The sequence below is a fragment of the Odontesthes bonariensis genome, chromosome 7 (genome assembly GCF_027942865.1).
Source record: "Odontesthes bonariensis isolate fOdoBon6 chromosome 7, fOdoBon6.hap1, whole genome shotgun sequence".
Taxonomy (NCBI): Eukaryota; Metazoa; Chordata; class Actinopteri; order Atheriniformes; family Atherinopsidae; genus Odontesthes; species Odontesthes bonariensis.
The window spans coordinates 39,834,823-39,857,472 of NC_134512.1; the positions used below are offsets into that span (position 1 = coordinate 39,834,823).

Consider the following 22,650-nt stretch of genomic DNA (forward strand, 5'->3'; position numbering starts at 1 on the left):
CAGCAGTGAGAAACTAAGTGAACCCCTGATCCAGCAGCTGGTAGCAGCAGTGAGTGAGAAACTAAGTGAACCCCTGATCCAGCAGCTGGTAGCAGCAGTGAGTGAGAAACTAAGTGAACCCCTGATCCAGCAGCTGGTAGCAGCAGTGAGTGAGAAACTAAGTGAACCCCTGATCCAGCAGCTGGTAGCAGCAGTGAGTGAGAAACTAAGTGAACCCCTGATCCAGCAGCTGGTAGCAGCAGGGTGTGAGAAACTAAGTGAACCCCTGATCCAGCAGCTGGTAGCAGCAGTGAGTGAGAAACTAAGTGAACCCCTGATCCAGCAGCTGGTAGCAGCAGTGAGAAACTAAGTGAACCCCTGATCCAGCAGCTGGTAGCAGCAGTGAGTGAGAAACTAAGTGAACCCCTGATCCAGCAGCTGGTAGCAGCAGTGAGTGAGAAACTAAGTGAACCCCTGCTGACCATCTGAAGGCCAGCGAGGTGGTCATGTGACCTCTTGTTGTCTCTCTCAGGGCGACGGCGTTCGGCGTGCTGAACGCTCTGTGCAAACTGGCGGCCGTCCTGGGCAGCTCCATCTTCGCCGGCTTCGTGGGCGTCACCAAAGCCGTCCCCATCCTGCTGGCCTTCGCCGCGCTGGTGTGCGGCGGCCTGGTAGCCTTAAAGCTGCCTGACACGCGACAGAAGATCCTCCAGTGAGGCGCCGCCGGGTCCTGAGGCGCCGCGGGGTCCTGGGGCGCCGCCGGGTCCTGAGGCGCCGCGGGGTCCTGGGGCGCCGCCGGGTCCTGGGGCGCCGCGGGGTCCTGGGGCGCCGCGGGGTCCTGGGGCGCCGCCGGGTCCTGGGGCGCCGCTGGGTCCTGATGCGCTGCCAGGCCGTTTCCGGTGGAAACGCCTCCGCTTCACGGTAGAAGCCGTTTGACTGACTTCACGCTGCACTCAGAAGAAGGCGAGAGCGGAAACAAGCCAGCTGTTCGTGTCAAAGATCAAGCGCTCTTTTCTTCATGTGAACCATCCTCATTTGTACAGGTTTGAGGGGGGGGGGTTATTTGGGATTATTTGGGATCATTTGGCGTTGCCACGGAGACTCTGGACCCCCCCACCATTCCACTGGTGGTCATTCGGAGGCTGAAATCACACCAACCATCCCATGCTTCCTGTCTGCAGCAGCAGCTCCGTGCATGATGAAGAACGACCGTCTTCCAGCAGATTTAGAAAACATTTGCTCGTGTGTTGAAATAAATTTGATTTTTATTTGATTTGAAGCTGTGAAAGAGGCTCGTTGGAGGGCTGGATTCTGAGCGGCGTTCACAGCGCCACACAAAGCCGCAGCAGCTCCGCAGGATTCCAGATGTTCAAACACTTTCTGATGCCCGAGTCACTTAGTTTGGGTTCAAAGATCAAATCTTGTGGATTCATATGAAGTTTTGACCAAAAAGGTCACGTGCACTGTTCTGTCCAAGCCGTGCACGTCTCTATAAGACGCTGTTCAACAGGTGTAAAACTGTCTAAAACACAGAACCACAAAGAAGATGAAACCAGCAGCTTTTATGTCGGAGACGAGTGAACTGCCTCCAGGTTAGTTTAGTTTAAAGGTGCCATGGCATGAAAATAAATGGAGGCTTTTATATATTTTTATAGGCTTTAGTGGTCCCCTAATACTGTATCTGAGTTTTTTCCCCCAAAATTCTGCCTTGGTGCAGAATTACAGCCAGTCCCAAAGATGATCTTTCCTTAGGATCCTCAGAATGAGCTGTTTAGGGTCTGCAGCTTTAAATGCAAATTAGGAGGAGAAAGGCGGGGTAAAGATTGCTCTGGTTTGCAAAGATGCACGTAGCGCGAGTCATTTCAATCAGGGGAAAAGCAGATATCTGCGCGCCATAACACCAACAGCAGGACGGCTATCAAAACAACAAATAAGTACACAACACTCGCGTTACAGTAAATGAGGTGTCCACTCGCATACCTCATGCTATTTACTGTTACATTAGCGACAGTGACCGAGCTATTAGCTGCAGAGCTAACGACAGACTGACCGTTTTGACTCTGGAACCATGAATGAATCATTATCCTGATGAAATGCACTGAATTTGCGGATTCATTCTTCTTCAGGAAGCTTGAAGTCGGGGGTTTCGGTCTAAAATGAGAGAGCTAACCATCTCATGGGCATGCAAACACCTCCAACAGCCCAGTTGGCAGAGATAAATCGGATCCTGATCTTAATAAGAGCTTGCTAACATGACACACGCATACCTGAGGCTATTAGCTGCAGAGCTAACGATACAGACACTTTCTTCTGGTAACAAGCTATGTAACTATACTGTACATACAGGCAAGCAACAGAATTATAGAGCATTAAATTACTTACTTGTCCGAGGTCTGTAGTTGGGCTAAAGAGAGTTGGTACTGATCCAGGGTTCATTTTCAGACGTTCGGCAAGGCCAGCTCGGTGTTGGCCCAAGTTCTGGAAACATTCGTCGGTGAAATGTTTGGCGCACACATACACAAATCTCTTCGGTTCTGTCGTCACTTTCCCATAAAAAACTAAATCTGTCCACTGGCTCTTTAGAGGTTCTGATGCAGGAGCTCTAAACAGATTTTTTACATCCATGTACAGAGCAATGAGCTGGCCAAAGAGCTGTGGGCGGGGAAAGGCAGTTTATTGGCTCTGGGGGGAAGCAACCTCGACATTATAAGCGGCGGCTTTCCCGATCAGGCCATCTGCATGGTCACATTATCAAAGGCGGAGAATAATTTCCAGTGCATGGTTTAGGTCTATCGTCATTTTTAGCCACTGGGGGACCGCAGGCAGGCTAGGAACTCATATTAATGTTAAACAACCTTAAAAAGTGAAAATTTCATGCCATGGCTCCTTTAAAGATGTCTGAGCCGCTGCTGCGGGACTTTGTGTGATGAGGTGAACGCCTCTGACTGCGTTCAGCCGCTTCTCCTGTTACACCGAGTCCCTGGTGGGACTTCCCTGTAGGACACTCGTAGATTAATTCCCCACGAAACTGATGAAATTAAACTCAAAGACTCAAAGATCTTTGGTGTCAGATCTTCCACCTCTGAGGATCTTTGGTGTCAGATCTTCCACCTCTGAGGATCTTTGGTGTCAGATCTTCGGCCTCTGAGGATCTTTGGTGTCAGATCTTCGGCCTCTGAGGATCTTTAGTGTCAGATCTTCGGCCTCTGAGGATCTTTGGTGTCAGATCTTCTGCCTCTGAGGATCTTTAGTGTCAGATCTTCGGCCTCTGAGGATCTTTGGTGTCAGATCTTCGGCCTCTGAGGATCTTTAGTGTCAGATCTTCGGCCTCTGAGGATCTTTGGTGTCAGATCTTCGGCCTCTGAGGATCTTTGGTGTCAGATCTTCAGCCTCTGAGGATCTTTGGTGTCAGATCTTCGGCCTCTGAGGATCTTTAGTGTCAGATCTTCCACCTCTGAGGATCTTTGGTGTCAGATCTTCCACCTCTGAGGATCTTCAGTGTCAGATCTTCAGCCTCTGAGGATCTTTAGTGTCAGATCTTCCGCCTCTGAGGATCTTTAGTGTCAGATCTTCCGCCTCTGAGGATCTTTAGTGTCAGATCTTCTGCCTCTGAGGATCTTTGGTGTCAGATCTTCGGCCTCTGAGGATCTTTGGTGTCAGATCTTCGGCCTCTGAGGATCTTTAGTGTCAGATCTTCGGCCTCTGAGGATCTTTAGTGTCAGATCTTCGGCCTCTGAGGATCTTTGGTGTCAGATCTTCCACCTCTGAGGATCTTTAGTGTCAGATCTTCGGCCTCTGAGGATCTTTGGTGTCAGATCTTCGGCCTCTGAGGATCTTTGGTGTCAGATCTTCTGCCTCTGAGGATATTTAGTGTCAGATCTTCCACCTCTGAGGATCTTTGGTGTCAGATCTTCCACCTCTGAGGATCTTTGGTGTCAGATCTTCCACCTCTGAGGATCTTTGGTGTCAGATCTTCCGCCTCTGAGGATCTTTGGTGTCAGATCTTCGGCCTCTGAGGATCTTTGGTGTCAGATCTTCGGCCTCTGAGGATCTTTAGTGTCAGATCTTCGGCCTCTGAGGATCTTTAGTGTCAGATCTTCGGCCTCTGAGGATCTTTGGTGTCAGATCTTCGGCCTCTGAGGATCTTTGGTGTCAGATCTTCGGCCTCTGAGGATCTTTGGTGTCAGATCTTCTGCCTCTGAGGATATTTAGTGTCAGATCTTCCACCTCTGAGGATCTTCAGTGTCAGATCTTCAGCCTCTGAGGATCTTTGGTGTCAGATCTTCAGCCTCTGAGGATCTTTGGTGTCAGATCTTCAGCCTCTGAGGATCTTTGGTGTCAGATCTTCCACCTCTGAGGATCTTCAGTGTCAGATCTTCCACCTCTGAGGATCTTTAGTGTCAGATCTTCCACCTCTGAGGATCTTTAGTGTCAGATCTTCCACCTCTGAGGATCTTTGGTGTCAGATCTTCCACCTCTGAGGATCTTTGGTGTCAGATCTTCTGCCTCTGAGGATCTTTGGTGTCAGGTCTTCGGCCTCTGAGGATATTTAGTGTCAGATCTTCCACCTCTGAGGATCTTCAGTGTCAGATCTTCAGCCTCTGAGGATCTTTGGTGTCAGATCTTCAGCCTCTGAGGATCTTTGGTGTCAGATCTTCGGCCTCTGAGGATCTTTAGTGTCAGATCTTCCACCTCTGAGGATCTTTAGTGTCAGGTCTTCGGCCTCTGAGGATATTTAGTGTCAGATCTTCCACCTCTGAGGATCTTTGGTGTCAGATCTTCTGCCTCTGAGGATCTTTGGTGTCAGATCTTCGGCCTCTGAGGATCTTTAGTGTCAGATCTTCAGCCTCTGAGGATCTTTGGTGTCAGATCTTCCACCTCTGAGGATCTTTAGTGTCAGGTCTTCGGCCTCTGAGGATCTTTAGTGTCAGATCTTCCACCTCTGAGGATCTTTAGTGTCAGGTCTTCGGCCTCTGAGGATCTTTAGTGTCAGGTCTTCGGCCTCTGAGGATCTTTGGTGTCAGATCTTCTGCCTCTGAGGATCTTTGGTGTCAGATCTTCTGCCTCTGAGGATCTTTGGTGTCAGATCTTCTGCCTCTGAGGATCTTTGGTGTCAGATCTTCTGCCTCTGAGGATCTTTGGTGTCAGATCTTCGGCCTCTGAGGATCTTTAGTGTCAGATCTTCAGCCTCTGAGGATCTTTGGTGTCAGATCTTCCACCTCTGAGGATCTTTAGTGTCAGGTCTTCGGCCTCTGAGGATCTTTAGTGTCAGATCTTCCACCTCTGAGGATCTTTAGTGTCAGGTCTTCGGCCTCTGAGGATCTTTAGTGTCAGGTCTTCGGCCTCTGAGGATCTTTGGTGTCAGATCTTCGGCCTCTGAGGATCTTTAGTGTCAGATCTTCGGCCTCTGAGGATCTTTAGTGTCAGATCTTCGGCCTCTGAGCGACCCTGAGCTCTGGGCGTGTTTCCGCTGCTTCGTGTCACTCGCAGGTTTTAACGCTGCATCGCATCAAACTAACAGAGAGGCTTCTTCTCAGAGAATTCTCCTCACAACAGCTGCTTTCCGTGTTCAGAAGTGTGTCCTGTGCTGTGTGTCCTGCATGAGTTCTTCCACCTGCGCAGACTGAAGCTCATCAGTGCTGCCAAACACCAAAAATATCTGAGTGAAACTCTACTTTTCTGTCTCATTTGGGAGTGTGTTGATGTGTGTTTTTCCTCTTATTCACTCTGTCAGCCGTGAGTTTGATTACAGCGGCAGAAGCCGTCCTTTCCCACTTCACTGAAAAAATGCCCCTCCAAAAATAAGTAAAAAAACAATTTAGGACTTTTGAGTTAAAAGTGATCTTGAAATTAGCTTAAAAACCTCTTCAAATGAAAAAAAAAAGCTTGTTTCATGTGAAATCCGACTAAAAACAATTTGTTTTCAAGACTTTTTCACTTAACAAGATATTCCAGATGTATTGTCTTCAAACAAGTCCCTATATCTGGCTGAAATGGTACTTGTTAGGCAGTTGTGTCTGATATTAAGTGTAATGAGATACTCAATGAGACAAATATACTTGGTAAGATTTAGATTTTTTCCAGTGTTCTGTGCGCTGTTTGTGTGGTTTTACTGCAGGCTGGTGACGGTGTGTAAGGTTCAGGGACCCGTTTCAATAAAAAGCTGATTAAACACTGACATAAAGACATGTAACATTGCATTTAGAAGAGCTCCGCTCTGAAATTCAGACGTTATTTGTGCAGCAGCGCCTGCTGCTCACAGTAAATCAGTGAAAATGGGATGAAATTCAGGCAGTTTCTCTGGTTTCTGAAGCGTCTGCAGTGGAACTCACACATTCTTCTTCTCTCGGTTTTTTTCTTGCACCGCGTGGTTGTGGTTAGATGCTGGTTGTGTAAATGACTGCATGTCTGTCTGTCTGTGTTTTCAGCATAACGTGTATGTTTAACATGGTCTGAGTCTGAACTGTGTTTTTACTCAATAAAAGATGAAAGAGCAGCACTGGGATGCACATTACTGACGGGTTGGACTCGCTCTCTCCATGCACCGCGGTTTATTCCCTCATCCTTTGTCCATACTGTTGGCTGTGAAACTGAAGATGGAAACGTTTCTGACTGGGATCGGCAGCTTTATTGCTTCTTTATTGTTGAGATACGCGCTCACATTTGATGTGTGACGAATGAAAAGTAAATTTAAACAAAAAAATTCTTGCTTTTACCTTTGATGTTTATTTCAATACAGACTGTATACAGACCAAGATATTTCTTGTTTTTTCTCCAGTTTTGCATTTTAGACTGCAAAACAACCTGAAAAAACTCGGTAAAAGTGCAATTTAGAAATTTATGTCATTTTAAACAGGTTATATGATCAAGGAGATGCCATCTTTTCAAGTTCTTTCTTTGGTGCATGAGGATTCCTGCTCGTTGAACTTTGGTTCTGTGAGTATTTGGCACCAATAGTCCCGGAGAATCTAATCTGATCCAGATCCAGTTTCACAGGTTTCATGTGTTGTTCAGGTTCTCATCAGAGGTTTAACTCCCAGCTGTTAGCTCCTCTGAAGTGCAGTCTGGCTGCTGAACCAGTCCAGAACCTCCGGCTTGTTCCGCTGCACCCACTTGATGTTGGCTTCGGTCCGCTCCAGGGCCTGGTCCACGGCCAGCGACGCAGAACCGAACCCCGTTGCTTTGTGATCCTCCACAAAGTCCAGCAGCTGCGGAAGAAGCGGCAGAACAACAGCTCAGACTGCAGCCCGACATCTATGGGTTAGCTTTGGGAGAAAATCTGAGAGTCTTACCTGCTGGAGTTCAGCAGGGGTGGAGAACCTGGCTGTGACCCCGGTGATCAAAGAGGCAAAGGAGAATGAGCCCACACCATATCTGTAAAAACGGAAAGCAACTCTTTATCTGCTGGAAGCTTTAGGTGTAACAACACTGGTACAAACTGATGGGAAAACATCAGAATGTGGGCAGGTTCTGGAGATTCAGGAATTTTGTGTGTGTTAGCGTGCGTGATGCTCATGCTATGTGTGTGTTAGCGTGTGTGATGCTCATGTTTTGTTTGTGTGTGTTAGCGTGTGCGTGATGCTCATGCTATGTTTGTGTTAGCGCGCGTGATGCTCATGTTATGTTTGTGTGTGTTAGCGTGTGCGTGATGCTCATGTTTTGTTTGTGTGTGTTAGCGTGTTCATAATGCTCATGCTATGTGTGTGTTAGCGTGTGCGTGATGCTCATGCTATGTGTGTGTTAGCGTGTGTGATGCTCATGCTATGTTTGTGTGTGTTAGCGTGTGCATGATGCTCATGTTATGTTTGTGTTAGCGTGTGCGTGATGCTCATGCTATGTTTGTGTTAGCGTGTGCATGATGCTCATGTTATGTTTGTGTTAGCGTGTGCATGATGCTCATGTTATGTTTGTGTGTGTTAGCGTGTGCATGATGCTCATGTTATGTTTGTGTTAGCGTGTGCGTGATGCTCATGCTATGTTTGTGTTAGCGTGTGCGTGATGCTCATGTTATGTTTGTGTGTGTTAGCGTGTGCGTAATGCTCATGCTATGTTTGTGTTAGCGTGTGCGTGATGCTCATGTTATGTTTGTGTGTGTTAGCGTGTGCGTGATGCTCATGTTATGTTTGTGTGTGTTAGCGTGTGCATGATGCTCATGTTATGTTTGTGTTAGCGTGTGCGTGATGCTCATGCTATGTTTGTGTTAGCGTGTGCGTGATGCTCATGTTTTGTTTGTGTGTGTTAGCATGTGCATGATGCTCATGTTATGTTTGTGTTAGCGTGTGCGTGATGCTCATGTTATGTTTGTGTGTGTTAGCGTGTGCGTGATGCTCATGTTATGTTTGTGTGTGTTAGCGTGTGCATGATGCTCATGTTATGTTTGTGTTAGCGTGTGCGTGATGCTCATGCTATGTTTGTGTTAGCGTGTGCGTGATGCTCATGTTTTGTTTGTGTGTGTTAGCATGTGCATGATGCTCATGTTATGTTTGTGTTAGCGTGTGCGTGATGCTCATGCTATGTGTGTGTTAGCGTGTGCGTAATGCTCATGCTATGTGTGTGTGTGTTAGCGTGTGCGTGATGCTCACTGTGTGAACATGTATGTCCACTGGTTCCTGACAAAGTCCCAGGCCAGACTCTGTCCCGCTCTGTTGGCGGCCACAGATGTGATGACGGAGGTGGCGTCCTGCTTACGGATCATGCTGGAGTTTAAGGTGAACGACAGATATCTGCGGAATCAGAAGGAACAGGAAGTGAATCTCAGCCTTAAATCAACCCAACATGGTTTTTAAAATACCTTCAGCCTGGTTCTGCTCCTTTAGTGGAACTGATGCCCTTTGGTTTTAACCCTGAAATATTTCATGCTTCGAATTATTCATCTTACAAACAGCAAAACACAACAAAACAACACAAAACAAAAAAAAACACAACAAACAAAAACAGAACAAAAAACAACAAAACACAACAAAACAACAACACAACAACACAACAAAACAAAAAAACACAACAGAACACAACAAAAAAACAGAACAAAACATAAAAATAACAACAACAACAAAACAGAACAAAACAAAAAAAGAGAACAAAACATAAAAACAAAACAACAACAAAAAAGAACAAACCATAAAAACAACAACAGAACAAAACAACACAAAACAAAAAAACTGAACAAAACAAAAAAAACACAACAACACAACAACAGAACAAAACAAAAAACAAACAAAAAACATAACAAAACAAAAAAACACAACAATAGAACAAAACAACACAAAAAAAACATAAAAACAAAACAACAAAAAAACTAAACAGAACAACACAACAACAGAACAAAACAAAAAAACAGAACCAAACAACCCAACACAGCAAAACGGAACATATATTTCATGCTTTGAGTTATTCATCTTATGGTCAAATGGATCAATGCTGAGAACAAAGTTCTTTGTTGGTGGAGCTCCAAAGTAGAAATGTTTTTAGGATGAAATAACTTTTTTGTGTGTCGCACCTGTTGAGCAGCTCTGTGTTTCTGGTACAGGCCAGAGCAGACATGAGTTTACCGGCCTCACTGGCCACAGAAGCGCTCTCGTACTGCGACCATCCGAACTCCCACTCGGCCTCATCGCCGGCGGCCACAGCGCTGCAGTACACCACCGAGCGCAGGTTGGGGTGGATCCTGAGGAGAGACCTGCACTTACTTCTCAGACTGGTTTTAGTCACTTTTTGGTCAAATGCAGGTGGTGCACAGTCATATAAACGTTGATTTTAAACATAAAGAAGAGCAGGAAATGATTCACAAAGACCCACGGGTTGTGCTGAGGACTGTCCATCCACTGTTTGAACCATGTGGTGGTCAGGTTCTGGCACTCCGGTAGTTCAGTTCTGCAGGCCGTATGAAGCGCATTCATCTGGTTATACCTGCAGAGTGATGAGACACACCTGTTACAGCGTTCTAATAACCGCCCTTCTCCAGGGGAACTGATTCAGTTTACATTCCCACATGAGTCGGACCTGATAGGGACTGATGCAACGCAGCTGTCTGCGACAGCGACGTGTTACTTTAGCACCACATTCAACAAGAAAACAGAACAAAGCAACACAAAACAAAAAAAAGACAACAAACAACACAAAACAAAACAGAACAAAAACAAAACAAAAAACACAACAAAACACAACACAAAAACAGAACAAAGCAACACAAAACAAAACAAAAAAACACAACAAACAACACAAAAAAAACAAAACAAAAAACAAAACAAAACAAAACAAAAAACAGAACAAAACAACAAAACAAAACATAACAAAACAACAAAACACAACAAACAACACAAAACAAAACAAAAAAACACAACAAACAACACAAAACAAAACAGAACAAAAAACAAAACAAAACAAAACAGAACAAAAAAAAAAAAAAAAAAACACAACAAAACACAACACAAAAACAGGACAAAACAACACAAAACAAAACAAAACAGAACAAAAAACAAAACAAAACAAAAAACAGAACAAAACAACAAAACAAAACATAACAAAACAACAAAACACAACAAACAACACAAAACAAAACAAAAAACACAACAAACAACACAAAACAAAACAGAACAAAAAACAAAACAAAACAGAACAAAAAACAAAACAAAACAAAACAGAACAAAAAAAAAAAAAACAACACAACAAAACACAACACAAAAACAGGACAAAACAACACAAAACAAAACAAAACAAAAAACAAAACAAAACAAAAAACAGAACAAAACAACAAAACAAAACATAACAAAACAACAAAACACAACAAACAACACAAAACAAAACAACAAAACACAACAAACAAAACAAAACAAAAAAACACAACAAACAACACAAAACAAAACAGAACAAAAAACAAAACAAAACAAAACAGAACAAAAAAAAAAAAAACAACACAACAAAACACAACACAAAAACAGGACAAAACAACACAAAACAAAACAAAACAGAACAAAAAACAAAACAAAACAAAAAACAGAACAAAACAACAAAACAAAACATAACAAAACAACAAAACACAACAAACAACACAAAACAAAACAAAAAACACAACAAACAACACAAAACAAAACAGAACAAAAAACAAAACAAAACAGAACAAAAAACAAAACAAAACAAAAAACAGAACAAAACAACAAAACAAAACATAGCAAAACAACAAAACACAACAAACAACACAAAACAAAACAGAACAAAAAACAAAACAAAACATAACAAAACAACAAAACACAACAAACAACACAAAACAAAACAGCTGGGCCAGGCAGATGGTTCCTGGTTCTGGTTTTGATGGAGGTTTCTTCCTGGTTCTGGTTCTGATGGAGGTTTCTTCCTGTTCAAAGGGAGTTTTTCTCCCCACAGTCGCCTCGTGCAGCTCAGGACGGGGGATTGGATCAGAGAGAAACTTTGATGCAATTTGGTGTGTGGCTGGATTCTTCAGTACTCGTTTCTGGCATCAACAGTCTCACTTCTCTTTCATTTTATCTTGTGCATCTAAGATCTTTCAATATTTATTTTTCTATAAGAGATAGCCCACACTACAATGATTTATTTTCTTTAAATTTTTACTATATGTGGAGGTGTGAATATGTGAAGTTTAAAAAACTCAAAGGCTGTGTTCGAAACCGCATACTTCTCCTACTACTCATACTACTCCTACTAACTTTAACTTTTTTTAAGTTCCCGGATGCATACTAGATTCTCCTAAATGTTGGCTATGCATCATGAGGTTACTACTCATACTCAAACTACCCAAGATGCAACGTAACGTGACGTCGCCGATCGTCATTTCCTGTCAAAACGGCAGTTTCAAGCTAGCTACAACGAGGGTGGGTTCACTTCCTGTTTTCAAAACAAAAGCACCAATTGTATGGTAATGGCTTTCCCTATGATAAAAGGCAACGGGTATTTTATTTTGTGAAAATAACAGGAAGTGCGTTAGCTCACTGCGGCTAGCTTTAGTAGCGCCGAATTCGTGGGAACAAAATTGTAAATAGCCGGTATTTTGTCAGGTTTTCAACACGTTGGGGATCTAAACGACTACTTTCTCACCTGAAAATGTTTCAAATGTTGCTAAAGTTTACAAAGTTTAGAGCTTAAAGGTAGGGTAGGAGATCCTGGATTTTGAGTCCAGCGAAGCTGCATTTTGAAAATACACCGGTAAAAAGTCCCAACCCTTTTCTTCACTTTCCCGCCGAAGGCACGCCTCTAGAGTACATGAACGCGCACGAGCACGAAGGTGCACGAGCGCTGTTCTGACAGCAAGCATCGATCGTTGCCGTATTTAGTATTTAGTATATGCTAACTATACGTTTAATAATGCTAGGTGCTAGCCAAGCTGGCTCTAGTTTAGCTTCCTGCCAAGCTTCATTCACGGAGCAGGGTACGCGCACAGGGGGAAGGAGGGGGAGGGAGGGGGAGGGGGAGGCAGATTGCAGTTTGATAGACGGCATCAGTATCCAATCATTGTGAACGGTCCGTTCACAATGATTGGATACTGTTTTTCCTAGATTGTACGTTCTAGAGGCCACTAAAACTTTTCATATTTGTGTCAAAACTTTTAATTAATTGGTTGCAATGGACGTGTGAAGAGTATTTCAAGCAATATGTAAAAAAATGTTCCAGAAAAAGATCCCCTACCCCGCCTTTAAGGGTAATCGGCTTCAGGCCGGCTGATTTCGGCTCGGGCAGGAGCAAAATGCATTGTATGCAGTATGCGGTATGTAGTATGTAGTATGTAGTATGCAGTATGCAGTATGTAGTATGCAGTATGTAGTATGTAGTATGCAGTATGTAGTATGCAGTATGTAGTATGTAGTATGCAGTATGTAGTATGTAGTATGTAGTATGCAGTATGTAGTATGCAGTATGTAGTATGTAGTATGTAGTATGTAGTATGCAGTATGTAGTATGCAGTATGTAGTATGTAGTATGTAGTATGCAGTATGTAGTATGTAGTATGCAGTATGTAGTACGCAGTATGTAGTATGGAAGTATGCAGTATGTAGAATGGAAGTATGCAGTATGTAGTATGCAGTATGTAGTATGTAGTATGTAGTATGTAGTATGCAGTATGTAGTATGCAGTATGCAGTATGTAGTATGTAGTATGTAGTATGTAGTATGCAGTATGTCGTATGCAGTATGTAGTATGCAGTATGTAGTATGCAGTATGTAGTATGTAGTATGCAGTATGTAGTATGTAGTATGTAGTATGCAGTATGTAGTATGCAGTATGTAGTATGTAGTATGTAGTATGCAGTATGTAGTATGCAGTATGTAGTATGTAGTATGGAAGTATGCAGTATGTAGAATGGTAGTATGCAGTATGCAGTATGCAGTATGTAGTATGCAGTATGTAGTATGTAGTAGGTGGTTTCGAACACAGCCAAACTGTTTACTTTTGAGTATGTCATTGTTCTGTCAATGAGACATGTTTAAATTAAAAAAAAACAAAGAAACACTGGGTGTTGGTGTGCGCTCACTGGTCAGTGTGTCTCTCAGGAACGTGGGTCCAGTCTGACGTCATGTTCTTGAAGTACAGAAAGAGGGGGGTCACCTGCTTCCTGATGTATTCCTGAGAAGAGAGGACACGTGTTTATCTGTTCAAACGGAGCAACGACTGTGCTTCCTGTTTACGACTAAACGTTGGTGCCCCTGCACCTGCATGGGCTCGTAGACGTCCGTCCGGTCCAGCATGAGGTCGTAGTAGCGCAGATTGTTCAGCGCAGACTGCCAGGGCATGTACTCGGTCTCCTGCGACAGGTAGGAGGTGGTCCGAAGAGCGAGAGTTGTGGAGACCAGTTCAGCTCTGCAGAGACGGGACAACAACAAATACTGAAGATTTGAATATAGGTTCAATAAAAAGGCTAAAAAATGTGTCCACAGCTCGATCTGACACCCCGTCCTGACATGCCGCCAGCGATGTCTCTATCTGAAGCTAATGTTCCAGCAGAGTTAGCTACAGACTGTGGATGAACTCTATCTGAGGCTAATGTCCCAGCAGAGTTAGCTAAAGACTGTGGATAAACTATCTGACGCTAATGTCCCAGCAGAGTTAGCTAAAGACTGTGGATGAACTCTGAGGCTAATGTTCCAGCAGAGTTAGCTACAGACTGTGGATGAACTCTATCTGAGGCTAATGTTCCAGCAGAGTTAGCTACAGACTGTGGATGAACTCTATCTGAGGCTAATGTTCCAGCAGAGTTAGCTAAAGACTGTGGATGAACTCTGAGGCTAATGTTCCAGCAGAGTTAGCTACAGACTGTGGATGACCTCTATCTGAGGCTAATGTTCCAGCAGAGTTAGCTACAGACTGTGGATGAACTCTATCTGAGGCTAATGTTCCAGCAGAGTTAGCTAAAGACTGTGGATAAACTCTATCTGAGGCTAATGTTCCAGCAGAGTTAGCTAAAGACTGTGGATGAACTCTATCTGAGGCTAATGTTCCAGCAGAGTTAGCTAAAGACTGTGGATGAACTCTATCTGAGGCTAATGTTCCAGCAGAGTTAGCTACAGACTGTGGATGAACTCTATCCAAGGCTAATGTTCCAGCAGAGTTAGCTAAACACAAGTACAATTTCTAATGAGGTTAATATATCCAAAATGTTTAAACGCAGTAATTAACGGTACACATGCATTACTACGAGTTACGCTGTGTACATCTCCGGCTTGGTCCATCACTGTTGATGAGAAAGCATTGTTTGCTAGCATCTGCTGCTAGATTACAGCTACAGGCTACAGGCTAACCTCACCAGTAACTCCTCACACCTCATCCTGACTGAACACGAGCGACAAAAAGTGATCAGAAAGCTACTTTTCAATCAGCCTGTCCTGACTGAAAGCGAGTGAACTGCCTGCTGTGCAGACCGAGCAGCAGACACCGTAACAGGCGCGGCTGTCGGCAGGCGGCAGCAGGCAGTGATACGAAGGGAGAGAAAATAGGGCCAAGAGATTGTGAGGTCTGACTTTTTCCTGGAGAACCATTTTGTGATGCAAATGTATTACTCTGTTGAACGCATATTGTTCTGAGAAGCAAAACGCTTTATTTTTTAAACCCCAGCCAACTAGCCGGACTACCTTCATCAACACCAAAACGAGGCTGGAACTCTGCTCACAGGACGCAGCAGGGGGTAAGAAGATGTTCAGAAATGATGCTGCTGATATGGGATGTTATACAGCTTCATGTCAGAAGAGGCGAACTGTCCCTTTAACAAGATCAGAGCCATCCAAACTAGGAGCTGAGTAATGACCTACCTGGCCAGGTTGAAAGCGTCGTCCACCAGCTGCGCTCTGTTGATCACCGGGATCACCTGAACCCAAACACAAACCATCATTCCTCACCCTGCGGAGCCTGAGAACGTCTCCGGAGACGCCTGAGGAGTTTACCCGATGCTCTGTGCTGAGCTGGAGCAGCAGCCGCTCCCAGTTCCCCAGGTCGTAGGTCACCCTGTAATACCCGGTGACGTTGATGTTGGCCAGGACCCAGGACGCCCCGCTCCGCATGTCCAGGTTCACAGCTGCAGCAGGAAAACAGCATCAGAAACCTTTCTCACTCTGTGAATCCTGCCCGACTTTTATCCTGAGGACAGAACGCGCCTTCTTTCTGCGTCAGCCACCAGACGTCCTCGTGCACGTCACCGTCCTTCATCCAGCGCACAGGAACCGCCCACTGGTACCTGAAGGAGACGGCACGCTTTCAATCGGACTCATTTGGAATCTGATTAACTGGATTTGCTTGTATTACAGTGAATTGGACTTTATTTTTTTATCTCACTTCTAGGGCTGGGCGAGTTAACTCGTTATTTATTTAACGCCGATAAATATTTAATCGCGCATTAATGCAGGTTTTATTATTTATTTTATTCTGTAAAAGTCTGCTGCTCACAGGCTTTTATTTTGTAAAAGTCTGTAGCTCACAGGCTTTTATTTTGTAAAAGTCTGTCGCTCACAGGCTTTTATTTTGTAAAAGTCTGTTGCTCACAGGCTTTTATTTTGTAAAAGTCTGTTGCTCACAGGCTTTTATTTTGTAAAAGTCTGTTGCTCACAGGCTTTTATTTTGTAAAAGTCTGCTGCTCACAGGCTTTTATTCTGTAAAAGTCTGTGGCTCACAGGCTTTTATTTTGTAAAAGCATGCTGCTGTCTGCTGTGGAACAGGAAAAGAAAGTAATCGGCGGATCCACCAAACATGGAGAAGGGTACGGAACTTTTACTCGGCCATTTTCATGTTAAAGTTCTTCCAGACGGCGGAGTCGACAGAACCAAAGTCATCTGTAAACTCTGCCAAGTTGAATTGTCTTCTCAGCGTAGTAGTTCCAGTCTAAAATATCACTTAAAGGTAGGGTAGGAGATCCTGGATTTTGAGTCCAGCGAAGCTGCATTTTGAAAATACACCGGTAAAAAGTCCCAACCCTTTTCTTCACTTTCCCCCTGAAGGCACGCCTCTAGAGTACATGAACACGCACGAGCACGAAGGTGCACGAGCGCTGTTCTGACAGCAAGCATCGATCGTTGCCGTATTTAGTATTTAGTATTTAGTTTATGCTAACTATACGTTTAATAATGCTAGGTGCTAGCTAAGCTGGCTCTAGTTTAGCTTCCTGCCAAGCTTCTGGACGCGTAATTCGTTCACGGAGCAGGGTACGCGCACGGGGGGGGAGGAGGGGGAGGGAGGGGGAGGGAGGGGCAGATTGCAGTTGGATAGACGGCATCAGTATCCAATCATTGTGAACGGACCGTTCAGTATGATTGGATACTGTTTTTCCTGGATTGTACGTTCTAGAGGCCACTAAAACTTTTCATATTTGTGTCAAAACTTTTAATTAATTGGTTGCAATGGGGGTGTGAAGAGTATTTCAAGCAATATGTAAAAAAAATGTTCCAGAAAAAGAACCCCTACCCAACCTTTAAAGGCAAAACACACAACTGATAGCAGCAAGTCATTCAAGGAAACAGACAGTGGAGCGAGGCTTCTACATAAAAACTACAGAAAGATGCTGATGTTAAAAGTGTGTTTGCACAACAAATGTTATGGCACTTTCATTCATATGGCAGCACATTTAAAATAAAGCTAAATGCTAAAAGCTATACGCTACTTTTGGATTCATTTTTGGATTCTGCGTACAAATGCGATTAATCGTGATTAATCAGGGAAATCATGTGATTAATTAGATTAAACATTTTAATTGTTGCCCAGCCCTAGGTATTTTTCCATTTGTTGTGATTTGGCGCCGTATAAAAATAAAAGAAGTGAAATCTAATTCATTGAATTGAAAGTGAGTGCTGTGGTGCTCCGTACCCATAAGGCGATTCGACTGTGACGTTGGACTCTGGATCCAGCAGGAAGTGCTCCTGGGAAACCGTGCCTGTGGTCGTATCTATGGCGACCACAGGGAAGCCCATCTGACGCACCCACGGGTTCATGATGTAGTCAACTGGACCAGGAAGTGAAACGTTGTTGTCTTCCACCGCCTGCAGAAATCAGACGAAAAGCAGTAAGTTTGTGTTCTCGTATTTTCTTCTTATTTCCAGCAAACAGGAAATGTGTTGCTTTTTACCACCAGTTAAATATTTGGCTTTTTTCTGTATTGACGTGTGTATTCATCTGCATGAAGAGCAGGGAAGTCAGGCCTGATTATTGGCTAAATTACAATAAAATGTAGTTAAATTAAATTCATGTAGACACCTTAATCTGACTAAGAATTGGATCGGATTATTGGCTAAATTACAATCAGCCTGAGTTATTAAGTGCATGTAGACACCTTAATCTGACTAAGAACTGGATCGGATGGGATTCAGAGCCCGAGATAACTGGGTTAAAGTCACTCTAAACCTGCTTGTAGACGCTGAAGCTCGTGGTGAATCAGACTTTGCGTTCTGCGCATGCTCCAGATGTTTTCCCGGGGTCGTGACCCGGAAGTCAAAGGAGACGATATTCCTGTTGTTGTCGCCGTCAGAAAGAAACAAACAACGCGATGGAGAATGCTCCGTTGGGCATCGAGTTTGTGCAACAAGCAGCTCATCACAGACCAAATGTAGAGGGACTTAGCTTCATCTGGCTCTGCGTTCTCCATCTTTCTCCAATGCCTGAGTTTGTTGTTGTTGTTGGTGGTGAAGAGGTCAACAGGAAGTGGCTCTATTAGCAACAGCTGGAATGGGTACAGCGCCACCTATCACACCGGGGTATGACACGCTTTGTGCCTCTGAACCCATTCATTCACCGCCAGATATCCAAGGAGAATTACCCAACTATAGCTGTAATGGAATTAATCTCACCATGTAGACCCACTGAGTGTCTCTACGTGGCTTTCAGAAAGGCCTGCGTTGCATCTGCTGCTAAAAGTAATGAAGTCCTAAAAGAATAAAAGAATCTGACAACATCTCAGGAACTAAAAATCAGAAATCTCACCATTTGTAGATGTTTCCACAAGTCGCTCCCAACTGTGTTGCTGTAGGCAAAGTGGCTGAGGTAAGCCTGCAGACGGGTGGAAAATGATTTATCTGAAGCAGGTTTAAAGGAACACATTGTGGAACTGCGGGTACAAAGCAAACGTACACTGAGTCCCTGCTTGAAGACCGGCTCTGACAGGAAGTCGGACAGCATCCTCAACACTGCGGCACCCTGAGAAAAACATCAGAAAAACTTAGGAACAAAACACGTAAAGATGTTCACTGTCTCAGAAAAGTGGTTCATGTGATCTTCTTCTGTTTCTGAAAGAGGCGATGCCCCCGAGGGGGAAGGTAAACTGCTCTGACGTAGCGAGCATGTTCCTCACGTAGTTTCTGCCGCTCAAGAATAAACATGAGCAGCACTGAGTGCCTTAGAGATAGGGGGAGGAGCTTCACTATGCGGGGGGAGGAGCTCCACCATCCGGGGGAGGAGCTTCACCATCCAGAGGGAGGAGCTCCACTATCCGGGGGGAGGAGCTCCACCATCCGGGGGGAGGAGCTCCACCATCCGGGGGAGGAGCTTCACCATCCAGGGGGAGGAGCTCCACCATCCAAGGGGAGGAGCTTCATTATCCAGAGGGAGGAGCTCCACCGTCCGGGGGGGGGGAGCTTCATTATCCAGAGGGAGGAGCTTCACCATCCAGAGGGAGGAGCTCCACCGTCCGGGGGGGGGAGCTTCACCATCCAGAGGGAGGAGCTCCACCATCCAAGGGGAGGAGCTTCATCATCCAGAGGGAGGAGCTTCACTATCCGGAGGAGAGGAGCTTCACCATCCGGGGGGAGGAGCTCCACCATCCAGAGGGAGGAGCTCCACCATCCAAGGGGAGGAGCTTCATCATCCAGAGGGAGGAGCTTCACTATCCGGAGGAGAGGAGCTTCACCATCCGGGGGGAGGAGCTCCACCATCCGGGGGGAGGAGCTTCACCATCCAGAGGGAGGAGCTCCACTATCCAGGGGGAGGAGCTTCACTATCCGGGGGGAGGAGCTCCACCATCCGGGGGAGGAGCTTCACCATCCGGGGGGAGGAGCTCCACCATCCAAGGGGAGGAGCTTCATTATCCAGAGGGAGGAGCTCCACCGTCCGGGGGGGGGAGCTTCACCATCCAGAGGGAGGAGCTCCACCATCCAAGGGGAGGAGCTTCATTATCCAGAGGGAGGAGCTCCACCGTCCGGGGGGAGGAGCTTTACTATCCGGGGGGAGGAGCTCCACCATCCGGGAGAGGAGCTTTACTATCCGGGGGGAGGAGCTTCACCATCCGGGGGGAGGAGCTTCACCATCCAAGGGGAGGAGCTTCATTATCCAGAGGGAGGAGCTCCACCGTCCGGGGGGAGGAGCTTCACTATCCGGGGGGAGGAGCTCCACCATCCGGGGGGAGGAGCTTCACCATCCAAGGGGAGGAGCTTCATTATCCAGAGGGAGGAGCTCCACCGTCCAGGGGGAGGATTCCAGTCTTTCTCTGAGGAACATTGTTTATATATCACGGGGACTTCACTACTTTTACTTTATTATGTAATAGGCAGATAAACAACAGACTGAACTATCATGCTGTAGTTTATTCATATAAATCTTTATAAGTGGGAACTTATGAGCTGGATTTGTAGGCAGAGCTGCCGTGTACCTTGCTGTAGGAGATGGTGTCGAACTGCTCGGTGATCTGTCCCGGCAGGACGATGCTGTCTTCTTCAGAGGTCAGAGGATGGGAGGATACCAAGGCATCGACTGCAAACACTTTATGCACGTCGTCCAGAACGATCAAGTCTTTCTGGAGCAAACAGCAGACAGTTGTGTCTTCAGAGGTTGTGAGAACACCACAGAGCGAATCCAAACTTATGGGTGAGTTCTCACCACGTTCCAGTCGGGCTCGGCGTGGTCGGCCCCCAGGTAGGACACGTATGAAGCAAAGCCCTCGTTAAGCCAGACCTCGTTCCACCAGTGCAGCGTCACCAGGTTACCGAACCACTGAAGCACATAGGGGGCGCCGCTGAGTTCGGCAACTCATCAGCGAGCAGATGGATTTAAAAGGGAAAACTCACCATGTGGGCCAGCTCATGAGCGATGATGGTGGCCGTTGTTTCTTTGTTCCTGTTGGAGGACGTCTCAGGGTCATAGAGAAGGTTGGTTTCCCTGTACGTCACCAGACCCCAGTTCTCCATCGCACCGAAATAAAAGTCTGGCAGAGCGATCTGATCTGTGAGTTAGAGTGGCCAAAGATGAGATCTAAGAGCCCGGACTGTTTTCTGTGCATGTACATAATGTTAAAGGGACAGTTCGTCTCTTTGGACATGAACGCAGCAGGGGGTAAGAACATGTTCATCAATGATGTTGCTGATATGGGATGTCCTACAGCTTCATGTCAAAAGAGGCGAACTGTCCCTTTAAGCTGTTCCCTAATACATGTTTCGAAGTGTTTTTCACATCTTTTACATTACTGCACCAACCTGAGACTCCTTTTTAAAAAGGTTCTCACAGTAATAGAGCACCTTTTTAATCTTTGCTCTACAAAGTGCTTCACGTGTTTCTCACTAACAGACATTCAGACACTTCTTATTACAGCATGTTTTAGGCTGTTGGAAGGATGAGGGGGAGTTAGTTTAACCTTGGGTGCTGAAGGAGGCCTCCTAGTTCCATCTTCTGCGAACAAAGAAGTCTTATATGACGTTGTACTCATCTAACATAGATAGTGACAGGAGGGAACTGCAGGAATGTCTCATAATCTTGTGTGGCTAATGATTTTGTAGTAGAAAGCATAAATGGTGAAGTATCATTTTTAGAACTCAGACAGCCTTGGGATATCAAATCAAATCAAATCAAATTTATTTGTATAGCACATTTCATGTCCAGAACAATTCAAAGTGCTTTACATAAAATAAAAGCATTGCAGCAGGGAGTGGAAGAAGCATTAAAATACATAAAAGAATATAAAGAGAAACAAATAAAATTATTGAAATGATTAAAAACAGGCAACAGTCTAGATAAGTTAAAAGATATTTCATGCATAGACACATGAGAACAGAAATGTTTTTAACCTGGATTTAAAAATGTCTCCATTTGGTGAAAGTTTAATCTCCACTGGCAGTTTGTTCCACTTGTTGGCAGCATAACAGCTAAATGCTGCTTCTCCATGTTTAGTCTGGACTCTGGACTGGACCAGCTGACCTGAGTCCTTGGATCTCAGAGCTCTGCTGGGTTTATATTCTCTGAACAGATCACAGATTGTAAACCATCAGCAGGCTTTTAAAATCTATTCTGTGACTGACTGGAAGCCAGAGTAAAGATTTTAAAGCTGCTGTGATGTGTTCAGATCTCTTAAGCCCAATTCGCACAGGATAAGTATTACCTATGGATCACTGGTAATTCGCAACTACCCCCGCACCTCTGTAATTTTTTGTGGCACATTCGGACGGGACAATCAAAAGTCTGTAATTTACTGAAATCATAGACATCATGAGCGGATATTCCGTAATGTCGTAACTTCCTGTTTTGGCCCGTTGTACCTGGTTGTACACATAGGTTGAACACACGGGTGTGCGTTCAGACGGGACTTAAATTACCACAGAACGTCTGTGTTTCGCCGAAATACAGTAGGTAATTCAGGCGGAATTATTACCCCACAAATCACGGACATGGCGCATTCGCACAGGACTAAGAACTCAGACATTCTCCGCAATTATTCCGAATTACGGGGGGTCCATAGGTAATACTTATCCCGTGCGAATTGGGCTTTAGTCCGGGTTAAAACTCCAGCAGCAGCGTTCTGGATGAGCTGCAGATGGTTAATGCTCTTTGTGGGAAGTCCAGTTAAAAGAGCGTTACAGTGATGGAGTCTGCTGGAGATGAATGCATGGATGAGTTTCTCCTGGAAACCTTTAATTCTGCTGATGTTTCTGAGATTGTAAGGGCCCGAGTCTCAAGATATTTACCAACGCTGACCCTCTTCTCTTTGCTACCAAACAGAATGATCTCAGTTTGGTCTTCGTTTGTATTCAGTCGTCATGGTGACAGAGACACATAAAGTTGTGTATCGTCTGCATATCTGTGAATAGTTATGTTGCGCAGACTCGTCTCCTTGCTGCAACATCAAACTTTTGTTAAACCGTTCGACTCCAGCGACTCTGAGCCTCATTGAGAGAATTTTCTTAACTTTTTTCTAACCCCACAGACTGATGAGCAAGGCCAACTTGTAAGATTCAGTTTCTTGACTGAGGA

General features: G+C 45.0%; 2 protein-coding genes across 2 annotated transcripts in view; one reads left to right on the plus strand and one right to left on the minus strand.

Annotated features, from left to right (window-relative positions):
- The window catches only part of LOC142384508 (synaptic vesicle glycoprotein 2B-like), a 60,915-nt gene extending 60,218 nt beyond the window's left edge, over positions 1-697 (plus strand). Inside the window, exon 15 of the mRNA XM_075470785.1 lies at positions 512-697. Coding sequence (XP_075326900.1) covers positions 512-695 — 184 coding nt within the window. The 3' untranslated portion in view covers positions 696-697. The remainder of the gene's footprint in view (positions 1-511) is intronic.
- Positions 698-6,702: 6,005 nt separating this feature from the next.
- LOC142384510 (aminopeptidase N-like) overlaps positions 6,703-22,650 on the minus strand; it is a 33,482-nt gene continuing 17,534 nt past the window's right edge. Inside the window, exons 8-23 of the mRNA XM_075470787.1 lie at positions 20,478-20,632; positions 20,290-20,403; positions 20,063-20,206; positions 18,550-18,615; positions 18,403-18,468; positions 17,293-17,465; positions 15,594-15,673; positions 15,384-15,514; positions 15,252-15,307; positions 13,659-13,806; positions 13,481-13,572; positions 9,775-9,885; positions 9,476-9,643; positions 8,562-8,702; positions 7,272-7,353; positions 6,703-7,187 (exon numbers count right to left, since the gene is read on the minus strand). Coding sequence (XP_075326902.1) covers positions 7,023-7,187; positions 7,272-7,353; positions 8,562-8,702; positions 9,476-9,643; positions 9,775-9,885; positions 13,481-13,572; positions 13,659-13,806; positions 15,252-15,307; positions 15,384-15,514; positions 15,594-15,673; positions 17,293-17,465; positions 18,403-18,468; positions 18,550-18,615; positions 20,063-20,206; positions 20,290-20,403; positions 20,478-20,632 — 1,892 coding nt within the window. The 3' untranslated portion in view covers positions 6,703-7,022. The remainder of the gene's footprint in view (positions 7,188-7,271; positions 7,354-8,561; positions 8,703-9,475; positions 9,644-9,774; positions 9,886-13,480; positions 13,573-13,658; positions 13,807-15,251; positions 15,308-15,383; positions 15,515-15,593; positions 15,674-17,292; positions 17,466-18,402; positions 18,469-18,549; positions 18,616-20,062; positions 20,207-20,289; positions 20,404-20,477; positions 20,633-22,650) is intronic.